The sequence below is a fragment of the Pygocentrus nattereri genome, chromosome 7, assembly GCF_015220715.1.
Source record: "Pygocentrus nattereri isolate fPygNat1 chromosome 7, fPygNat1.pri, whole genome shotgun sequence".
NCBI lineage: Eukaryota > Metazoa > Chordata > Actinopteri > Characiformes > Serrasalmidae > Pygocentrus > Pygocentrus nattereri.
Genome location: NC_051217.1, coordinates 39177358 through 39196187, shown reverse-complemented (window position 1 = coordinate 39196187; position 18830 = coordinate 39177358). Strand labels below are relative to the sequence as shown.

The 18830-nt window shown below is 37.8% G+C and overlaps 1 protein-coding gene across 5 annotated transcripts in view; it reads right to left on the bottom strand.

Moving 5' to 3' along the window:
* Positions 1-367: 367 nt before the first annotated feature.
* The window catches only part of plch1 (phospholipase C, eta 1), a 170315-nt gene continuing 151852 nt past the window's right edge, over positions 368-18830 (bottom strand). Inside the window, exons 17-25 of one of the 5 annotated variants that reach the window (XM_037540042.1) lie at positions 14766-14873; positions 12251-12375; positions 11034-11118; positions 10673-10819; positions 9649-9728; positions 7406-7465; positions 5434-5797; positions 4542-4569; positions 4022-4162 (exon numbers count right to left, since the gene is read on the bottom strand). In XM_037540042.1, the coding sequence (XP_037395939.1) occupies positions 4559-4569; positions 5434-5797; positions 7406-7465; positions 9649-9728; positions 10673-10819; positions 11034-11118; positions 12251-12375; positions 14766-14873 (980 nt within the window). In that variant the 3' untranslated portion in view covers positions 4022-4162; positions 4542-4558. Of the gene's footprint in view, positions 4163-4541; positions 4570-5433; positions 5798-7405; positions 7466-9648; positions 9729-10672; positions 10820-11033; positions 11119-12250; positions 12376-14765; positions 14874-18830 lie in introns of all 5 variants that reach the window. The other 4 variants (XM_037540043.1, XM_017715419.2, XM_017715420.2 and 1 more) reach the window with 4 other exon arrangements.

The following is an 18830-nucleotide window of genomic DNA, read 5'->3' as shown; positions in this document are numbered from 1 at the left end:
CACATTTATTATCATTTTCAAAGATGGGCTCAAATTATGACAGTTGTAACTTCATGTGATTATAATTCATGTGATTCATGAAAGAGAGAGAGAAAGAGAGAGAGGGAGAGATCAAGGGGTATAGTGTTACATTTGTATGAGAAACGATGGAGCAGATCTCAAAACGAGTCAAGAAAAAACGATGAAATTAATGTCAAACAGAATTTTATTGCATTGGTAGGAAAATGCTCATAGACATCTGATGAGCAACCATACAAAGAAAGACTGTCTGGATGCCCTTTAACACAGAAACTAAAAAAAAAAAAACCTCAGCTTTGTCTAGTCCGTAACTGTGCCTGCGACTGGCTCAGGCTAGTCCAATGCTCCCTTTTTTAAAGAAAAAAATCAGACCATTAAGTATCATTTTTTTGCTATCTGTATCAAAGCAATTACAAAAATAAAACTTTAACCTCACAGTTTTTTTTTTCTTGAATATGAAGCAGTGTTTATCTTTAAATTCATGCCTAAGAGAGAGCAAGCAAAGCAGAGCAGGCAGGTTTCTCTTCTGTGTTGCATGGAATAAAGCAAAGAGTTCTATGCAAAATCAGGGCACAGACACATCTACCCATCTGTGCATAGTCATGCTGAACATGTCCACGGTCCACATGCTGTTTCTGTAACACCACAGTTCAGTTTCAAACTTAAAACCCATAGGGCCTTAAATAAAGGCAAATTTGCCAAAACCTAGGTCAATTTGCCAACACTTGTACAAAGAACACAGACTTACAAACAACGAAAAGAGGTGCAGGAAGACTGAATAAGAGAAAAAGAGAAGACCAAGACAAAATGCCCCTCCCCCCCAAAAAACAACCATTAACTTGGCTATATTTTTCCCTTTACAGTAAATACTTATTTCAAACAAGAACATTTACACGCATGACAATTAGTAGATAAACAGTGATAAAAGTAGTTTGATACAGTAATAATTTGGTGTAGTGCATCTTGGACCAGGAACTCATTGATCAGGATATGTTGTACTATTTACACAATGGTGGAAGCTTCAATATAGGCCATTTTCAGTCTCTGTACCATTGACAGCAAGCTGGTAGAGTGGTGAAAGTACGGCCTTCGAGATTGACTGTGTATATATGCGCTCAATAATCCGATCATAATCGGATTTCTGCAGTTATCTTTTATTCAAATGGTCATGTAAACACCATACTCTAATCTAGAAATCTGATTAAGAAATATGATAAAGAGAGCTGGATTTTAGCTCAGTAATCTGATATCTCAGTGCATGTAAACTCTTATTCAGATTTCTCACTCTGAGTACGGGCGAGAACAGACAGTGGATGTCGTGAGACACAGCAAAACACTGTTGGAGCGGCGATGAAACCAAGCACAAAATAAAGGCTTTGAATATTTTTCATCTTCTAGATGATACAAGTTCATATTTTCAGGTAAAGTGGTGTGATTTTGTTAAAGAAAAGCTGCAGTATGAAGTTTGAGTTTTATGTCATGTTAACTTCACATCTTCTTCTGTGAGTCTATTGGCTGGTTGCAAAGCGGAAATCCAATTATTGCCTGACTCATGTAGACCCAGAGTTTCCCCATTATCTGATTACTCAAGTGCATGTAAACGTGTTGATTGAATTACTGACAACATTTAATTTCCTGCAGTTTTCGGCTTATTGAGTGCATGTAAACACATTCATTGAGAAACGTTTTCTAATGAAGTGAATTCACAATGGTGGCAAGTACATGTACAGGGAAAACTGGAAACTCCAAAGTCAAAGTCTTAACAAGAAGTAAACCTCGGGCTCTGAGCTGGGGCAGGAATCAGAGGGGAGCACAGCATCATCAGCATAACATTGATCTCTGTAGCTATAATGTAGTGTTGTGCAAGAACCCTCAGGCAAACCCCGGTCCTCCAGTTCCACTTGCTCCAGGTACCCGGCAATATAGGAGCCGGTGGAATGCCTGTTGATAAGGAGATTTTGAACAGAAACTGGTTTATTGCGGAGCACTACCTCCGGGGCACCGCTCACAGGTCTTTTGAATGCCTCCTGCTGTCTCTCTCTAGCACGACTGGCTATGTGACGTACACGACTCTGACTGCGAGAGGATAGTCTACGTGAGAGAAAAGGAGGAGGGCTCTCCTGATCCTCTGTAGAAAGTGCAGAACTGACTGGAACTGGAGGGAGCACTGAGAGAGGTTTGGGGGTGGGCTGAATCTGAGGGGGGATAGAAAGGGGACAGTCAGCCTCTTCTAATGTCACCAGTTTCCGAAGCTGTTCAGTCAAGGGATCTGTAGACTGTGACCGATTGACCATGCTTTCCTTCTGTCTCTGGTTGCGCATGGCAGGAGTAATAAAGCTGCGGCTGATGACCTTGTACTTGCTCTGGAAGTTGCAGGAGATGTCCTCAGATGTCAAGTCGCCCAGGCTCTTGGACTTACAAGGACTAGGAGACTGGGCAAGATAAATCCCATTGTAGCCCTCAGGAGCAGTTGGTTTTAAGGCTTGGTTTTGTTGCATGGACTGAGAATATTGCTTTGGAGGACCAAATCTAGTTCCATATTCTAGAGAGCTATACATCATATCACATTCAGACACAGATATGTGTGAATTCCTCTGTGATGGAGGGTCACGGACTTGATTCCTTAGAAGACATTCCGAGGATGAATACCCAATCTGGGAGCACTGTGTCCTGCAGGTCAAGCTGTTCCTGTCCCGGGTCTCCCAGTGGCTGTCACTGAAAGTGTTACTATTGTACACACCAGGCTGAAACTTATAACTGCTAAACTGATCTGACTGGGGCTTGCTGATAGGGTAGCGATGCTGATGCACACTGCCTGAGACAAGAGGCTGGTGTGGTGAAGGGCGCTGGCAAGGTCTATAAAAGGGTGATGACTCCGCAGAGTGTGAGTTTGTAGTGGGCTTATATGAAGATTTGCTTGATAGAGAGGGTACATAGAGATTCTGGAAAGTGGATGATGGATTATATGTTGGTCTGTGGAGTGGAGAAGACTGATTTGAGAGCCCAAGATCACTGTTCCACTGACGGTCTTCATGTGAGGGTACCAGGGTCATGGAGATATCCAGAGGATCCCCATCAACATTGATTTCAATTTCCATCAAGCTACTGCTTGCTGAGCCATGACACATTAGGAAGCGATCTGAGGCTGTGCTGTTTATTGAGTTTTCTCTATAACCTTCACATTCCCAGTTTCTGGAAGGCCCAGTAGACTGGTACTGGTTTCTAATATTTTCATCTCTATATGGTATCCAGCCCCTATTACCTTCAGTTCCCTTTCCAAAGGGCAATTTGTTGGGCAAGGAACCGCTACTACCACTTGGGGTATTTAAGTCATTGCAGAGAGTACGATCAGGACAATCGTACATAGAGACAGGAGAGAGCACCTCCTCGTCTAGAATTGTAAAAGCAGCTGATTCAGTGGTCTCAGGACTAGAAGGGAGGGATCTTTCAATAGGCTGTGGGACTTTCTGGGGAGATTCCTGTATCATTTTTAGTGGTGTGCTGGAAAGGTGGTTGCTTGTTGTTGGGATGGACAACTTAGAGGGCCGTGAGCTTGAGGACAGATTTAGATTACTTTGTTCAGCAGTGACTTCAAACTGACCAATTAGAGCTGATATGGACCCGCAAGTGTCATAACCATTGCCGAGGGACACAGCATCAATGAGGCGGGAAAGGGCACTGTCCTGTAGGGACATCTGACTCTGCTGGTTGGACTGGTGCACTGTGGGTGGAAGTGGGGACAGGGCACAAGTGCCTGAAGAGGAAGTAGGGAAAGCTGTGTCGGGTATTTTGTTATTTTTGCGAGAGTCTCTTTGGTGCCTCTCTGTTTGTGAGCTAAGATGACAGTCGGTTTGCTCAGAGAGACTTGAAAGACTTCCTGTAAGCATTTGAGAAGGAGTAAAATCATCAACTTTGGTTTTTTGGGTGAAACCGTGGTCTGGGGGTTCTGTAAGGACATTTTGAGTGCTAGTTTCACCTCCTCTTCCTATGACCATATAAGAGGTCTCACCCATTTCATCAGACTCAGTTCTTCTGTCCTGGATGACTTCTATAGGTAGGGTATTATCATCAAGGTCTTTACGGGCAGACTTTTCAATGAGGAGATCCAAAGATATAGACCTGGGCCTCTCCAGGTGGTTTGAATCTGTTGGAGACAAGGCGGTAAAGAAGGAGTCAGCAACTGGCACAGAATCTCAGAAACCTCCAACAACACCAAACTCAACACAAGCCACTCTGCACACAAGGACAAATGGAATGTTCCACCAAATACGACTGTGAGAGGGGGGGTTTGAGAATGAGACCAAATGAGACCATAAAATATTTTTTGCTGTTATTTTTTATCACCAATTTTCCAACATCACTTTGGACAACATGATCAGATATAGGTTTTGTTTCATATATGATAAAAAAAAACAGTAAGAATGTCTCTTTTTTAACATCGAGAAATTAAAAATTACATCAGTGAACAGATGTAATACTGGAATGTTTTGGATGAGGCAACCTGAGTAAGGCTTGTGGATTACCTGTAAGGGTTTCCTAGTCAGTTTTCTACTATAAAGAGGAACAACAGTAAAGACAGAACAAGACAAAAGCAAGTTAAAGTATTGAGGAAGAAAAGCCTGCAAGTCTGAATACTTCAAAGCGAGTGTTAGAAGAGAATAACAAAACAGTTGGCTGAAAAACAATGGAGCATGTGAAATGATGAGTTCGGTAAAAGAAACAGCAGTAATTTGTGCAAAAAATGTTTAGACTAGGACTGTCAAATGTAAAACATTATTAATGCATTACTGACACATTAATAACTCTACATAACTATGATAGAATATGTGATTGTAGCCCTCTCACTCAAATACAGCTAAAATGGTTTTAGAAGTGGCACCTTCAGCACCCTAGACAGACTAGACTGGACAGTGCTTATTGAATAAATCAACAAGTGCAAAACTGGCAAAAACAAGAGGAAAAAGGATAGCTGTTCTTACCCTGGAGAGCCTCCAGAGTTACACGAATATAAGAGCTGTGTGAATGAGAGCCTCTGAGTGAAAGGCTACAATTGCAGAACGTACCATTGACTATATAAACAACATATATGATGTAGTACACACTTATTGGTTGGAATATGTAGGCAATAGTGCTCTCACTGGATCACTATATGATTAATCAGGTTAACTACACAGAACAGTCCCAGTCTAGACAAATGTTTCTATTTCTCAGAATGTCTGACTCTGAGATGAAGTCACTTGGGAGAACGGCACTTCTCTTTCAGGTCTTTTTTTATTTTTTTTATTTCTGGACCGTACTCAAGGAATTTACATTCAAAATAAAGCAGGATCTAATAACTGACCACTACACTTTTCAAAAACTATCCCTGAAAGTCAAGGTTGGTTATAAAGCTGGACAATTGGTTACAAAGCTCACCAATTATAGTGTCAGCACCAGGGTCAGGTCCATCTGTTTCAGGGGAAGACAGGGTAAGCCGGCTCTGTAGAAGCTTGTCCAAGGGCATGGAGGCTGGCCGGTGCTGAAGGGCCATCCTGGGACCCACTCTCCTCTCCACAGCCTGTTGCTTAAGATCCCCATTACTGTCCTTCCTGTCTCTGTCCAGTGCGGTCTCAGACAGTGCCATCTTGGTCTTCTTGCGGCCCTTTGCAGGCGCACTAGCAGTTCTGCGCAACAGATGGTTACTTATGGAGCGCTTACGTGGTGGAACGCCAATGTGTGTGTCTACGGAACACTTGGAGCTCTTGCTGAACAGGCCACGGAAACCCCGCAACTGACGACCCTGAAGGAGAAGATTCAGGACAGGAATATGTTGTTATTCATCGTTAGCTAGATCTTTTCCAGTGGGATTTTTAAGTACATCCAGAAATAATTACACACATGCAGTGTTGTTACATGGTCAGATAACACACAGACTAAGAAATCTGGAGAAGATAAACACCTGCTTTAGATATGTTACACACTGGAAAATTCTCCAGTTACTGAAGATATAATCAATCAGCCACGAAATGTCCAAATTTTGCTTCTTTAGTTTAGTGCTGGAGCTGCGGGGCTAACATTGCTAACAAACACTAGTCACCCAAATCTTCTACTATAAAAAACATCCCCAAAACTTCTCTCAACTCACTCAAACAGCATTCACACCCTTCATTAAGGTTGCACAGACATTTTTGTGTGGTTTAAGGCACTGATATCCCATGAACTATAAAAATGAACAAAACTTGACTGTGTAGCTGAACAGGGCAGCCAGTTCAGCCATGCAGGTACATGGATGCTGGATTAGATGCCATTTCTATTGTTTCTAGACACACTATTTCACACATTTCATGATGTGAACATGAAAGGGAGCCAAAATAAGGCACAATACTTGTTGTCAACAAGCAAATGTTGTCTAATCTGGCTGCCCTCTTCAGCTACACAATTACATTTTTGTTTATTTTTATACTTCAATGTATATCAGTGTCCCAAAGCACCTTGTGGAGACTTGGATGTGGTTTGTGCAGGGCTCAGAAAAGTTTTGGTGACATGTTTACAAAAAAGAATAGGGTGTCTATTGATTTCTACTGTTGGCAACATAAGCCTTAAAGTTACAGGGCTAAATTAAAGAAGCAAAACATGTCTGTTTGACTACATCTGGGTGAGTGGAAAATTGTGTACAGTTTATTCTTTTCTTCAATTTACCAACTTGGTAATAAAATTTGAAAACTAAATGTGAGGGCACTGTGTTTAAGTAAGGGCCTGACCAGTGACACATTTACAGAATTAGTTTTTTATTTTTTCTCTTTTTCAGTGTTTTAAAAGCCATGCTGTAGTCAGAGACCTGTGGGCAACTCCTGGCCAAGACCAACAGATGGCACCAATAATCTACTCAAACAAGCTGCTCAACGACAACATTCTGCAACACTGAAGTTCATGTCCATGGTCAGATTTATCACATAATATCATTTATAAGACAAAATTCTCAGTATTCTTTCATCAAAAGGTAATGGATTTTGCTCCGTCTATGAAACATCTTCCAATTTCTGCTTGTCAGCGGGTGCAGAATAGTAAAATAAACCAATAATATCTTGTTTCTCCTCCAACCACCCCACCTATCACCCTAAATGCTCAGCTAGCTCAGATACCCTTCTTGATATCGTGTTTCACTCGCGTCATGGTACAGAAGCAAAATGTGTTATTCATACTGACTTTAAAGCAAGCACAAAGTACTGACAGACATAATTATAATGCACACATGACAACAGAGTGCACACAGTTAGAAAGCAGAAGACGACCGTTCACAAACAGGATGATGCAGGGTGTACTAAACAAAATCGAAAGTCACTTTTACATTAAAAACACATCATGCAGTGCCATGCAGCACACTCAGTATACGCGACACCCAGGATACCTTGTTAGCTCCTAGAAAGTGTAATATGGTATAGCTGGGATTGAGGACTAGAGGACTCCACTGGAAGGTAAAAAAAAGGTTGGAGGAAATTCAATATGGTAATAGATGGCACAAACTAAAACTCCTTTCCCTTAAGAGAGTTAAAGCCAAAATCAATACATTCTTTTTTTTTTTGATCTGGCCAAGGAGTTGTAGCAATAGATATAATAAGTACATTACTGAGCAAAACTGAGAGACCAGATTTCATTCGTTTACTTTCCTCAGATATTAAGCACAAGTTGTTTGATTTTTTGCATCAGGAGAAAATCAGAAAACAAATTTAGTAGAAAATTACTGAATATAATGCAAGATTTTTGAGTATTTAGTGTGTCCACTCTTTATTACAGCTTTTTGTGTATTTAGTGTGTCTACTCTTTGTTACATTTTCATTTCCTCTTCCATCCTTTTTGGGAGACTTGCTTTAAGATGGTCACAGACATCTGTGATATTTTTCAACACATCCAAACTTCAGTCTTAGAAGCTGGTTGCACTTTCTTCTTCTCATGATCCAGGTAATCCCAAACACTCTTAATGCTGTTGAGTTCTGGACTCTGGAGTGGTTAGTCCATTGATCTGAAAACATCAGTAGGTTCTTGATTTCTTGATTTCTTGATGTCCTTTTTCTCAGTTAGGCTCTTCTTAACAGCTACACATCCTTTCAGACCCATAGCGCTGAGTTGTCTTCTCACAGCGGAAGGATGGACAGAAACACCTGTGGATGTTTTCAGATCTGAAGCAGCTTGATTTTCTCCCCTCTCTTAAAGATGAAAGCTTCAAGTGCTGTTTATCTGATGGGGACATTGTAGGTGTCTATCAGGTCTTGCGGGTTGCTGTAAGGGAGCCTGTGTTATCTTTTAAAAAATTTCTAAACTTCACTTATGGAAACTGCTGTTTTTTCTTTCCTTCAGAAACATCTCCTGAAAAATGAATAACTTAATGGTGGCATTGAAAGATTAAATAAATGATGGGCAGTCTCTGAGTTTTGCAAGGTATTGTGTGTTGTACAAGCTCTGGTTGATCTGACGTTATCTCTGATCTATTCATTTACAACTCATTATTTTTATTCATACATACGGTCTCTTTTATGGGCATAAATGCAGTTATGTAATTCACTTCCAAATAAATATATAAATAAATAAATGCACCCCAATTAATTGCATATTATCTTTCTGATTGTTTTACAAATTCATGAGCCACTACCTGAGTGATAATTATATCAATACAGAAATGACAGCTTGGATGACAGACTGTCTCACTGAGCTGTTGCCACTTGTCTTTTTAATTAAAGTTCTACTATGCAGAAAATCCTGGCAAAGAGCGAAACCAGCTGTTAGCTAGTCAGACGCCAACCATAAGCCTTCCACAAAGAAAGTCCTAAGTGGCATCAGAAGGACATTCCATTGATTTTTTTAAATTTCTGCATAATTAAATTGCTAAGATGTCAATAAAGGTATTCAGTTTGGTGTGAAATGCTCTGTTCTAGAGAAACTTGCCAAGCCAGAATTGCTCACTGTGGGAGTGATAGGAACCAGACGCCCGAAGCAGTTAATGCCTCTAAAAGCTAGTTCATATAAAGCTTTTATGCAACATTCATGAAGAAGACATTGATGTAGGTTGTTGTAAAGCAATGTAGTACGATTTGTACTGTGTAGAATGATTTACCACTATTTTACCATTATTAACAGTACATATAATATTTTGTTCTTCTAAGTTCATATTTTTGAGATGCAAAGACTTGGTCCACCAGGTATGATATACAAAGTCAAAGGATACATGAAGCCTAGTCATTTTGGACAGTAAATGAAATTATCATAGTTGTGTTGTGGACATTGTGACCCCTGGTTCCTATCACCAACACTGGGATGAAATCCAAGTTGTTCATTTTATCCACAGTTGAACATTTCACATCAAACCACTCTGATGGCCTTTATTTCATAACAATTGAAATTCTGTGCAATTATGCAAAACATGTTTTTAATTGGTGAAATTCCTCTGTAAGGTAAATGTAAGAGTAATAGTATATTGATTGTGTACCTTGGCCATAAAAGTAAGCAAACTTTATTTCATGTTATCTGTAATGTTGAATGTAAAACTGCAAATTGATTTTTTTTTTTTATCAGAAAATCAGATCAAATCAGAAATCAGATTATATCCAGCTGGCAGCTGAAAAGCAGATGAAGCAATTGAAGGCAAATTAAACTCACCTTCCCATATATGTCATGCACTGAGATATGGACAAAGATAGATGCTTCCGTCATCCCCTCCAGATACACGTGTCTATAACCTGTGATGGGACAGAGAGAGCAAGAGTTATGATTAAGTATTGACTTTGAAATAGGTTCAGTCAGAGAATGAAAAAGACGGATTGGACCAGTTTCCACAGATTTAGCTTTGACTTGGACTAAAAAGAATTTTCAGTGAAGAATGATTGCCAGTATCCTTAAGACATGGCTTAATCTGAATCCAAATCACCAGCCCAACAACTCAGGATAAAGGACCAAGGTTTCCAAGTTTTTTTTTATTTTTCAATGGAATGTTTGATTTGATGTAAAGTGGGTTATTGTAGAGAAACATACACTTTGATTATTTACAGTTGTGGTGATGGGAACCAGGGAAAGCCAGTGAACCTACATGTGTCTTCTGAGTTTTTATATATAATATTGATTATGATAAAATTTGGTTCTTTGGTTACTATTTTGTCCTTCAATGACTTGCATGTACCTCCCCACCATAGTACATTTTAAGCCAGTCTTATCTGAAAACTATTGAAAAAAACTTTCTCCAGCATCAAACAGCATATTCACAACTATTTTGTGTGACAACTTTCAGTGAGGTAGATTTAGAGGCTTTAAACTCTTCAAACATCTGGTTACTATCACCACCACTGAAAACAATTCTGACTCACAAGATTTCTCTACAGCAGAGCTTTTCACATCAAATCACTCTGAATAACTTTACATCGTAACCATATTACTGTGCTGAAAGAATCCGGACAATGCAGTTTACGTAATTCATGCACACGAGATGTTTGTAGGTTTTCTATAATTGGTCTAATATATTAGTAATATATTAATATATAGTAATATATACCCACAATATACTCTAGAAAGTGTAGTGTGACATATTTACCACATTAATGACAACATATCGTCACATTTCCTACATGTAGAAAGCACTAGGGCTCACTTTTGTAGGACTGTACTGCTACATCTGACAGAAGAGGTTTACCTGGCATGAGGCTGCTGAAGGCGACCGTTCTCTGGCCCACAAAATCTCGGCCGATGGGGTCATGGTCCCACACCAGGAAGCGAACCAGAGTAATCTCGGGCATGTGTAGCGTGAAAGATAGAGTTTCCTCCCACACAGGGTTAAAGCCTGTGTTAGAACCCAGCACGTTAGTAAAATGAAGATACCCCAATACACAAACCAAAGTCATGCATGCATTTTAGATAGGACTGAAGCCAGGAAGCCATATTTAACCAACATATGCTGTGCTTCCACAGTGTCACAAAGTATTTTGATGCACATGAATACCCACATGCACATGAATAGTCACTGGCAGTAAAAAATTAATAACAGAAAGTCCTACCATTGTCATCAACAACCCGTGTCTGTTCTTTACAGCAATCCACTGGAAGACCAATGATTTCCACCTCCACAAATGGATCAATAATCTGGAAGAAAACATTCAGACACTGACATTTAGTCACTTCTTGTTGACATAATGCCAATTTATAGACCTCACTTCTTCAAAATCTCTGATTTCTCTGATGGCTTTTTTCAAATCATAACTTAAAGGGCTCATTTTCTTTGCTTTTTGAAATAAAGGAGTTTGAAGTAACACTGAAACATTGGTAAAGCTTCTGTCATGAGAAGCAACACATATACATGTCCACGTATTCAATTTAGAGCTGTTAAGCCCTGCCCATTAATTAATTAATTATAATTATAAATAAACGATTTTATTAGTCCCACAATGGGGAAATTTCACCTCCGCATTTAACCCATCCGTGAAGTGAAGCACCACATACACACTAGTGAGCATGCTTGCCTGGAGTGGTGGGCAGCCCTATCCGCAGTGCCTGAGGAGCAGCTGGGGGTTAGGTGTCTTGCTCAAGGACACCTCAGTCACGTACTGTTGGCTCTGGAGATCGAATCGGCGACCTTCCGGTCACAGGGCCGGTCTCCTAACCTCCAGCCCATGACTGCCCCAACATTTATATGAAAACATATGTGCTTATATCTTCATGCTGAAATTATAAGTGTTTTAAACTAATTAGAGTGTTTTGAAGTTATAAGGAGTGTTTTTGGTACATAAAACCACACAAATATTATAAGTAGACCCAAAGGGAAAAGCATAAAACAAAACTAAAATGTAGAACATGGGCACTTAAATGTTTTGTTAATTAGCAACTTTCTTTTTATTTACTTTCTACACTTATTGTTCTTTCTGTCTTTCCATATGGCATGTATTGCCCAGTGTGCATTGCAGTCATATGCAAAGGTTTGAACACCCCAATTCAAATTCCATGTTCTTGTTGATTTTATAAGTAAAAGTATGTTAACAAATCCTGAAAGCAAACTTAATTACTATTTAATAATAATAATTAATAAATGTGTTTAACATTTTGGGGAAAAAAATGAAAACCCACAATATAAAATGCGCCAAAACTTTTGCACAGTCCACATGTTTGATTTTTTTGCCTCAATAAGTTAAATTCAGCAAGTAAACAGCAATTGTGCTCTAAAATGTTTATTTTCATGCAAATTAATGAAATGCAATTTGAGCAGGGGCCCAGAGCTGACCTCTCCTCGATCGCCCAGCATTGAGTCGGGAGGTTTAGGTAGCTGTTGCCCACTGATGATTTTCAGTACCAGCTGCTTCTTAGGATAAGCCGGGAGAGGATCATCGCTGTACGGGTTAAAGGAACCTGCGGTGGAGTGATGAACAAGAGTGTAGCAGAAGAATATTTGTAAAAATCTTAACATTTTTTGTCAAAAACAAATGACATGAAAAATTGAAAAAATAATTACTCATACATTTATAGTCATGTGAAAGAACAATAAACTAACAAAGCAAAACCTATAATATATTTTGTCCATATTTCAGCCAAAATTTCCCAAATAGTGTAAACAATTTGTGATTTACCTGAAAATGTGTCAACACTTATCAGCTTTAATTTAAGAACTTGTGAGACAGCAGTTTTGGTGTTTTGCAGAAAATTAGATCAGTACATAATTTTTTGCTGTAAGTCAACTTATTGAAAATGCGCAAGAAGCAATAAAAAAAAACTTTTCTTTTATCTTAATTTTTATTTGATCATTACTAAAAAGCACATAAAATTGATGGAAATCTAGCCAGTGAATGAAAGCTAGAAGAAGACACTGTAAGGGCATAACAATATAACACATCATACTGTGTCATAATGTATTGATTGTAACATTGTATCATAGCTAGCATGCTAGGGTCAAGGCTAGTGTATTAGATTGAGGTTAACATTACAAAACTCTTGTCACTAAATTCTCAAATACTGTACTTTTCATTTTAAACATTCCAATAAACTGAAAGTGGAAAGATTCATACAACCCCAATTCCAATGAAGTTGGGACGTTGTGTAAAACACACAAAAAAATCAGAATACAATGATTTGCAAATCCTTTTGAACTTATATTCAATTGAATACACTACAAAGACAAGATATTTAATGTTCAAACGGATAAACTTTATTGTTTTTTGTAAATATTCACTCATTTTGAATTTGATGCCTGCAACACATTTCAAAGAAGTTGGGACAGGGGCAACAAAAGTTGAGGAATGCACAAAAACACCTGTTTGGAACATTCCACAGGTGAACAGGTTAATTGGAAACAGGTAAGTGACATGATTGGGTATAAAGGGAGCATCCCTGAAAGGCTCAGTTGTTCACAAGCAAGGATGGGAAAGGTTCACCACTTTGTGAAGAACTGCGTGAGCAAATAGTCCAACAGTTTAAGAACAACATTTCTCCACGTGCAATTGCGAGGAATTAAAATTAAAATTAAATTAAATTAAAATTTACTGTAGTTGTACATCAAGCAAGAATGGGAAAGAATTCCACCTACAAAGCTTCATCAATTAGTGTCCTCAGTTCCCAAACGCTTATTGAGTGTTGTTAAAAGGAAAGGAGATGTAACACAGTGGTAAACACGCCCCTGTGCCAACTTCTTTGGAACGTGTTGCAGGCATCAAATTCAAAATTAGTGAATGTTTGCAAAAAACAATAAAGTTTATCCGTTTGAACATTAATATCTTGTTGTTGTAGTGTATTCAACTGAATATAGGTTGAAAAGGATTTGCAAATCATCGTGTTCTGGTTTTAATTATGTTTTATACAGCGTCCCAACTTCATTGGAATTGGGGTTGTCCATAACCATAACTTAGTAGGGATTGTTGATTGAAAATTTTCAGCCAAAACTGGTTGAAGAGTGGTTATTATGAAATGGGTCTATAGAGAAGTCTAAAAATCTAACAATTAAGAAATAATCTTAGTGGTCATGAAAATAAGAAATAGTGATTTAAATTCTTTTTATTCTCTTTGCCTTTCTGCTTGTTAGTACCGACGTGTTCAAACAGTTTGAGCAGCAGCAGATCAACAGTGAAACACAATCATGGATCTTACATGCTCTTTAGCTTTAACTGAATTAATGAAAATCTTTAATGTAAATCACATAAACAATACTGAATAACTCAACATCTTTTGGTAATAAACCTCTGGTTTTGAAAGCTGTTACTGTAGGCATGCACAGTGGTTCAATCCTGCTGAGGTTTATGGCTGTTTCTTCTCTAAATGACAAACAATAAAAGCGACCTGCATGCTAACAGCACCTCTGCTGGAGAAACGTCAGACTGCTAGATGGGAGTTCCAAAGCATGTTTTACATATTGAAAAAATATTGTTTTCAGTCGTTATAGTGGAGGCGCTTATGAATTCAGATTAAATAGCTTTATGAGTTTTATATGTAGTTTTAGATTTTTATCATTTTTCTAAAATTTAAATATTTATTTTTAGCAATAATAATATTAGTTTAAAGTTAAATTAGTCCTCTAGTTCTTTCAGTATTCTTTTCCAACATTATATCATGATTATCACCTGTGTATCATGATTGTCAGCATTATTACGTTAATTCAAAAGCATAAATCAGACCACAAATTATAAAAGTACAATTTCAGTTTCAGTTTCTGTTTTTAGTCAAGAAATTGTCATTTTGATGCATCACTTTTATCAAACAAAATTATGCCTTTTTGTTATCATTCTAATATTCCTTTGATCACGTGTTCATACCTTTGCACATGGGTGGTGGTTTCAGGACATAACCAATCCCTCCGTTCACCATAAACTTTGCCTTGTTCAACTGCATCATACGACCCTCTGTCTGATAGTTCAGAGCCACTGGAAAAAAACAAGGCGTAGATTCATTCATTCATTTATTTCATTTATGAAATATAACTGCATGGCCATAAATTACCTGGAAGAACAAGGCCTCATTTCCTATGGCAACAAGGGTAAATAAACAAATAAACAATCAAAGAAAAGAATAAAGGGGTAAACAAGGCCAGACAGGGAGATGGAGAACTCAGCTGCTGTTCCGCTAAGTCCAATTTACACTGATTTATTACTCCATCAGAACAGAACGGACACACCCGCCTGCTCACTTTCTCTCTCTGTCTCTCTATCTTGCTCTCTCTCTCTCTCTCTCTCTCTCTCTCTCTCTCATTTGATCAATCCCCCTCCTCTCTTTCTCTGTGCCGCCTTCACCATGTACCTTAGTGTCTCTCTCTCTCTCTCTTCATCTCTCACTCTACCTCCCTCCTTCCTTCTTTGTCTCTCTCCCTCTCTATCTCATTACTTATCTCCTTTTCTCTCTCTTTTTCTTTCCCTCATCCCCCCCCCCCCCCCCCACTCTTTCTCTGCCTCTCTCTCTTGTTTTTTCTCTGCGTTGTTCTGTGGGGACAGTGGTCAGGCACTCAGTGCAATAAGTGGAGTAATTATCAGAGTTATTAGTCTGAGAGCGTCCAGAGAGCTGGAAGAGAGAGAGAGTGATCGTGTGTGTTGTACGTGCATCCATCTGTCTGGACATTTGTCCGCACCTGAAGGTTGAGCATGTATGAACAGTGAAGTGCATTAGCATGTGAATGCTCAAAACCAGATGGTGTGTATGGAGAAGGGGACATATGGCATTGTAAGTTGCAACATCCTAAACGCAGACACAGGGGTCAGAAGGTCATCCTTGGGGCACAGAGGAAAATGTGGCTAATCAAATTGTGCATCTGTCCAAAAAGACCCATTAAAGACATTCGACTCAGCACAGCAAGAGCTTCAAAGCCTTTTAGACTATCAGTGGAAAAGCTGGAGCCTAGTGGATGCAGGACTCAGGATGGAAGAGATGGAGAAAAGGAGATTCTAATGCCTCTGACCTTGCCTAGACCATTATCCATCTACAGTATTGTTCAGAGGTTTGGAATCAATATTTTCAATGGTATGAAATCCAGTTGATTGCTCATAAATGTATAAGATGGTTCTAACATGCTAGTCTTGTTTAACCTTACAGGTTTTGTTAATGTTTGATTTGGTTGGCATTTCAGTTAAGTAGGAATCAATAAAACAAACATAAATAAATAATATTTAATTATAAATAAATAAAATTCAGAACTGTAAATGATTCTAAAACACAGTAAATGTCAGTAGTTTTTAAATTATTTCTAACAATTACTAAATAGTTCATAGCAGATACTAATTAATATATAATAGTTACTGGATAGATCATATTAATTACCAAATAATTCATAGTAGTTACGGAATAACTTGTAACAGACGGTGATTAATTTTTTAACAATAATGAATAATAATTATTGATTGAAATTTGTAGTAGTTCCTGCAATTTCCTTCTGGGAAAAGATAAAGTTCTATCTATCTATCTATCTATCTATCTATCTATCTATCTATCTATCTATCTCTGTATATATATATATATATATATATATATATATATATATATATATATATACGGTGAAGCCCGAAATAATTCACACCCCTGCCAAATTTTGACTTAAAGTTACTTTTATTCAACCAGCTATTATTTTTTATTGACTGGAAATGGCATCTCCCAGAAGATAATAAGATGATGTACAAGAGGCATCGTTGTGGAAAAAAAATTTTCTCAGCTTTTATTTACATCTGAACAAAAAGTGACATGTCCAAAATTATTCATACCCTTTGCAAACTGTCACAGTCTATGGGAAAATCCAAAGTTCTATACCATTCTAAATAGTCCAAGCTGTTCAAATAAATCCAATAAATCCAAGCTGTTCTAAAACATCCTATTTACCCTGATTCATTGGGAACAGCTCAATTCAATAGGCGAAAAACAGCAGCTCTCTGAAGTTGGTTTGTGGACAGTCATGGCTAAGACAAAGGAGCTCACTAAGGACCTTCAGCTGCACATTGTGGCTGCTCACAAGTCAGGAAAGGGCTATAAGGCCATATCTAAATGTTTTCAAGTTCCAGTGGCTACAGTGCAAAGTATTATTCAAAAATACAAGACGTTCCGCACTGTGGAAAATCTCAGAACACATGGTCAGAAGCCAAAAGTGACACCTGTGCTGGCCAGGAAGATAGTGAGAGAGGTGAAAAAGAATCCAAGGATCACCACCAAGGCCTGGTGAATCTGGGCTCTGCTGGTGGCAACGTCTCAAGGCAGACAGTCCAACGGACACCACACGCTGCTGGGCACAATGATGTATCCTTCATTTGGCGTAAAAAAGGAGAAGCCTTCAACCCTAAGAACACCATCCCCACTGTCAAACATGGTGGTGGGAACCTAATGATTTGGGGGTGTTTTTCAGCCAATGGACCAGGGAACCTAATCACAGTAAACGGCACCATGAAAACCGAGCAATACTTCAAGATTCTCAACAACAACAACATCAGGCAGTCTGCAGAGAAACTTGGCCTTGGGCACCTGTGGACATTTCAGAATGACAACAACCCAAAACAAACAGCAAAAGTGGTGAAGAAATGGTTAGCGGACAAAAACATTAACGTTTTGCAGTGGCCCAGCCAGAGTCCTGACTGAGAATCTGTGGAGGGAGCTAAAGATCAGGTTGATGGCAAGGAGATCCTCCAACCTGAAAGAGTTGGAGCTCATCACTAAAGATTAATGGGCAAAAATATCAGTGGAGACATGCAAAAAGCTGGTCAGCAATTATAGGAAACGTTTGATTGCTGTAATAGCCAATAAAGGCTTTTCTATTGATTATTGAGAAGGGTATGAATCATTTTGGACATGCCACTTTTTGTTCAAATGTAAATAAAAGCTGAGAAATATTTTTTCCACAATGATGCCTCTTGTACATCGTCTTATTATCTTCTGGGAGATGCTGGTGTCATTTCCAGTCCAAAAATAACTGTTGAATAAAAGTAACTTTAAGTCAAAATTTGCCAGGGGTATGAATTATTTTGGCTTCACTGTATATATATATATATATATATATAGATAGATAGATAGATAGATAGATAGATAGATAGATAGATAGATAGATAGATAGATAGATAGATAGAACTTTATCTTTTCGGATTTATTTCGGGCTTCACTGCTATGAATTATTCTTTAATTACTGTAGTATTATATATTATATATATATATATATATATATATATATAAATATATATATATATATATATATATATATATATAAATATATATATATATATATATATATATATATATATATATATATATATATAATATATAATACTACAGTAATTAAAGAATAATTCATAGCAGATACTGATTCATTCACAGTAGTTACTAGCGATTACGTAACAGTTAATAGTGATTACCATAGTAGTTATTAAATAATGCATAACAATAGCTTATTATTTAATTAATTGATTGATTGATTAATTAATAATAATTATTGACAGTAATTCATAGTAATTCCTAAATTATTATAATATATATATATATGTGTGTTTGTGTGTGTGTAATTCGTTATTTACTATAAATCACTTAGTGACTAATATCAAATTGCATGAAAAAGAATTACTGTAATTACTCACTGTAAATTCACTATTATATATGTATGTATGTATTATGCATGTATCTATGTATTTATCCATCTATCTAGTCATTTACAGTAATTGCATTTCATAATATTTTATATTAATATTTCATAATATTTTATTTTAGTTCCCGAATGATTTATAGTAGATACTGAATAATTTAAAGCACATCTGAACATTTTTTTGAGGGGTTATCATTGCATCCTTGAAGGCTGCTTCAACAAAGGTGTCATACTTGTTAGTCAGCTGTGCAGCTCAATGTCAAATTCATTTATTTTGCTGACA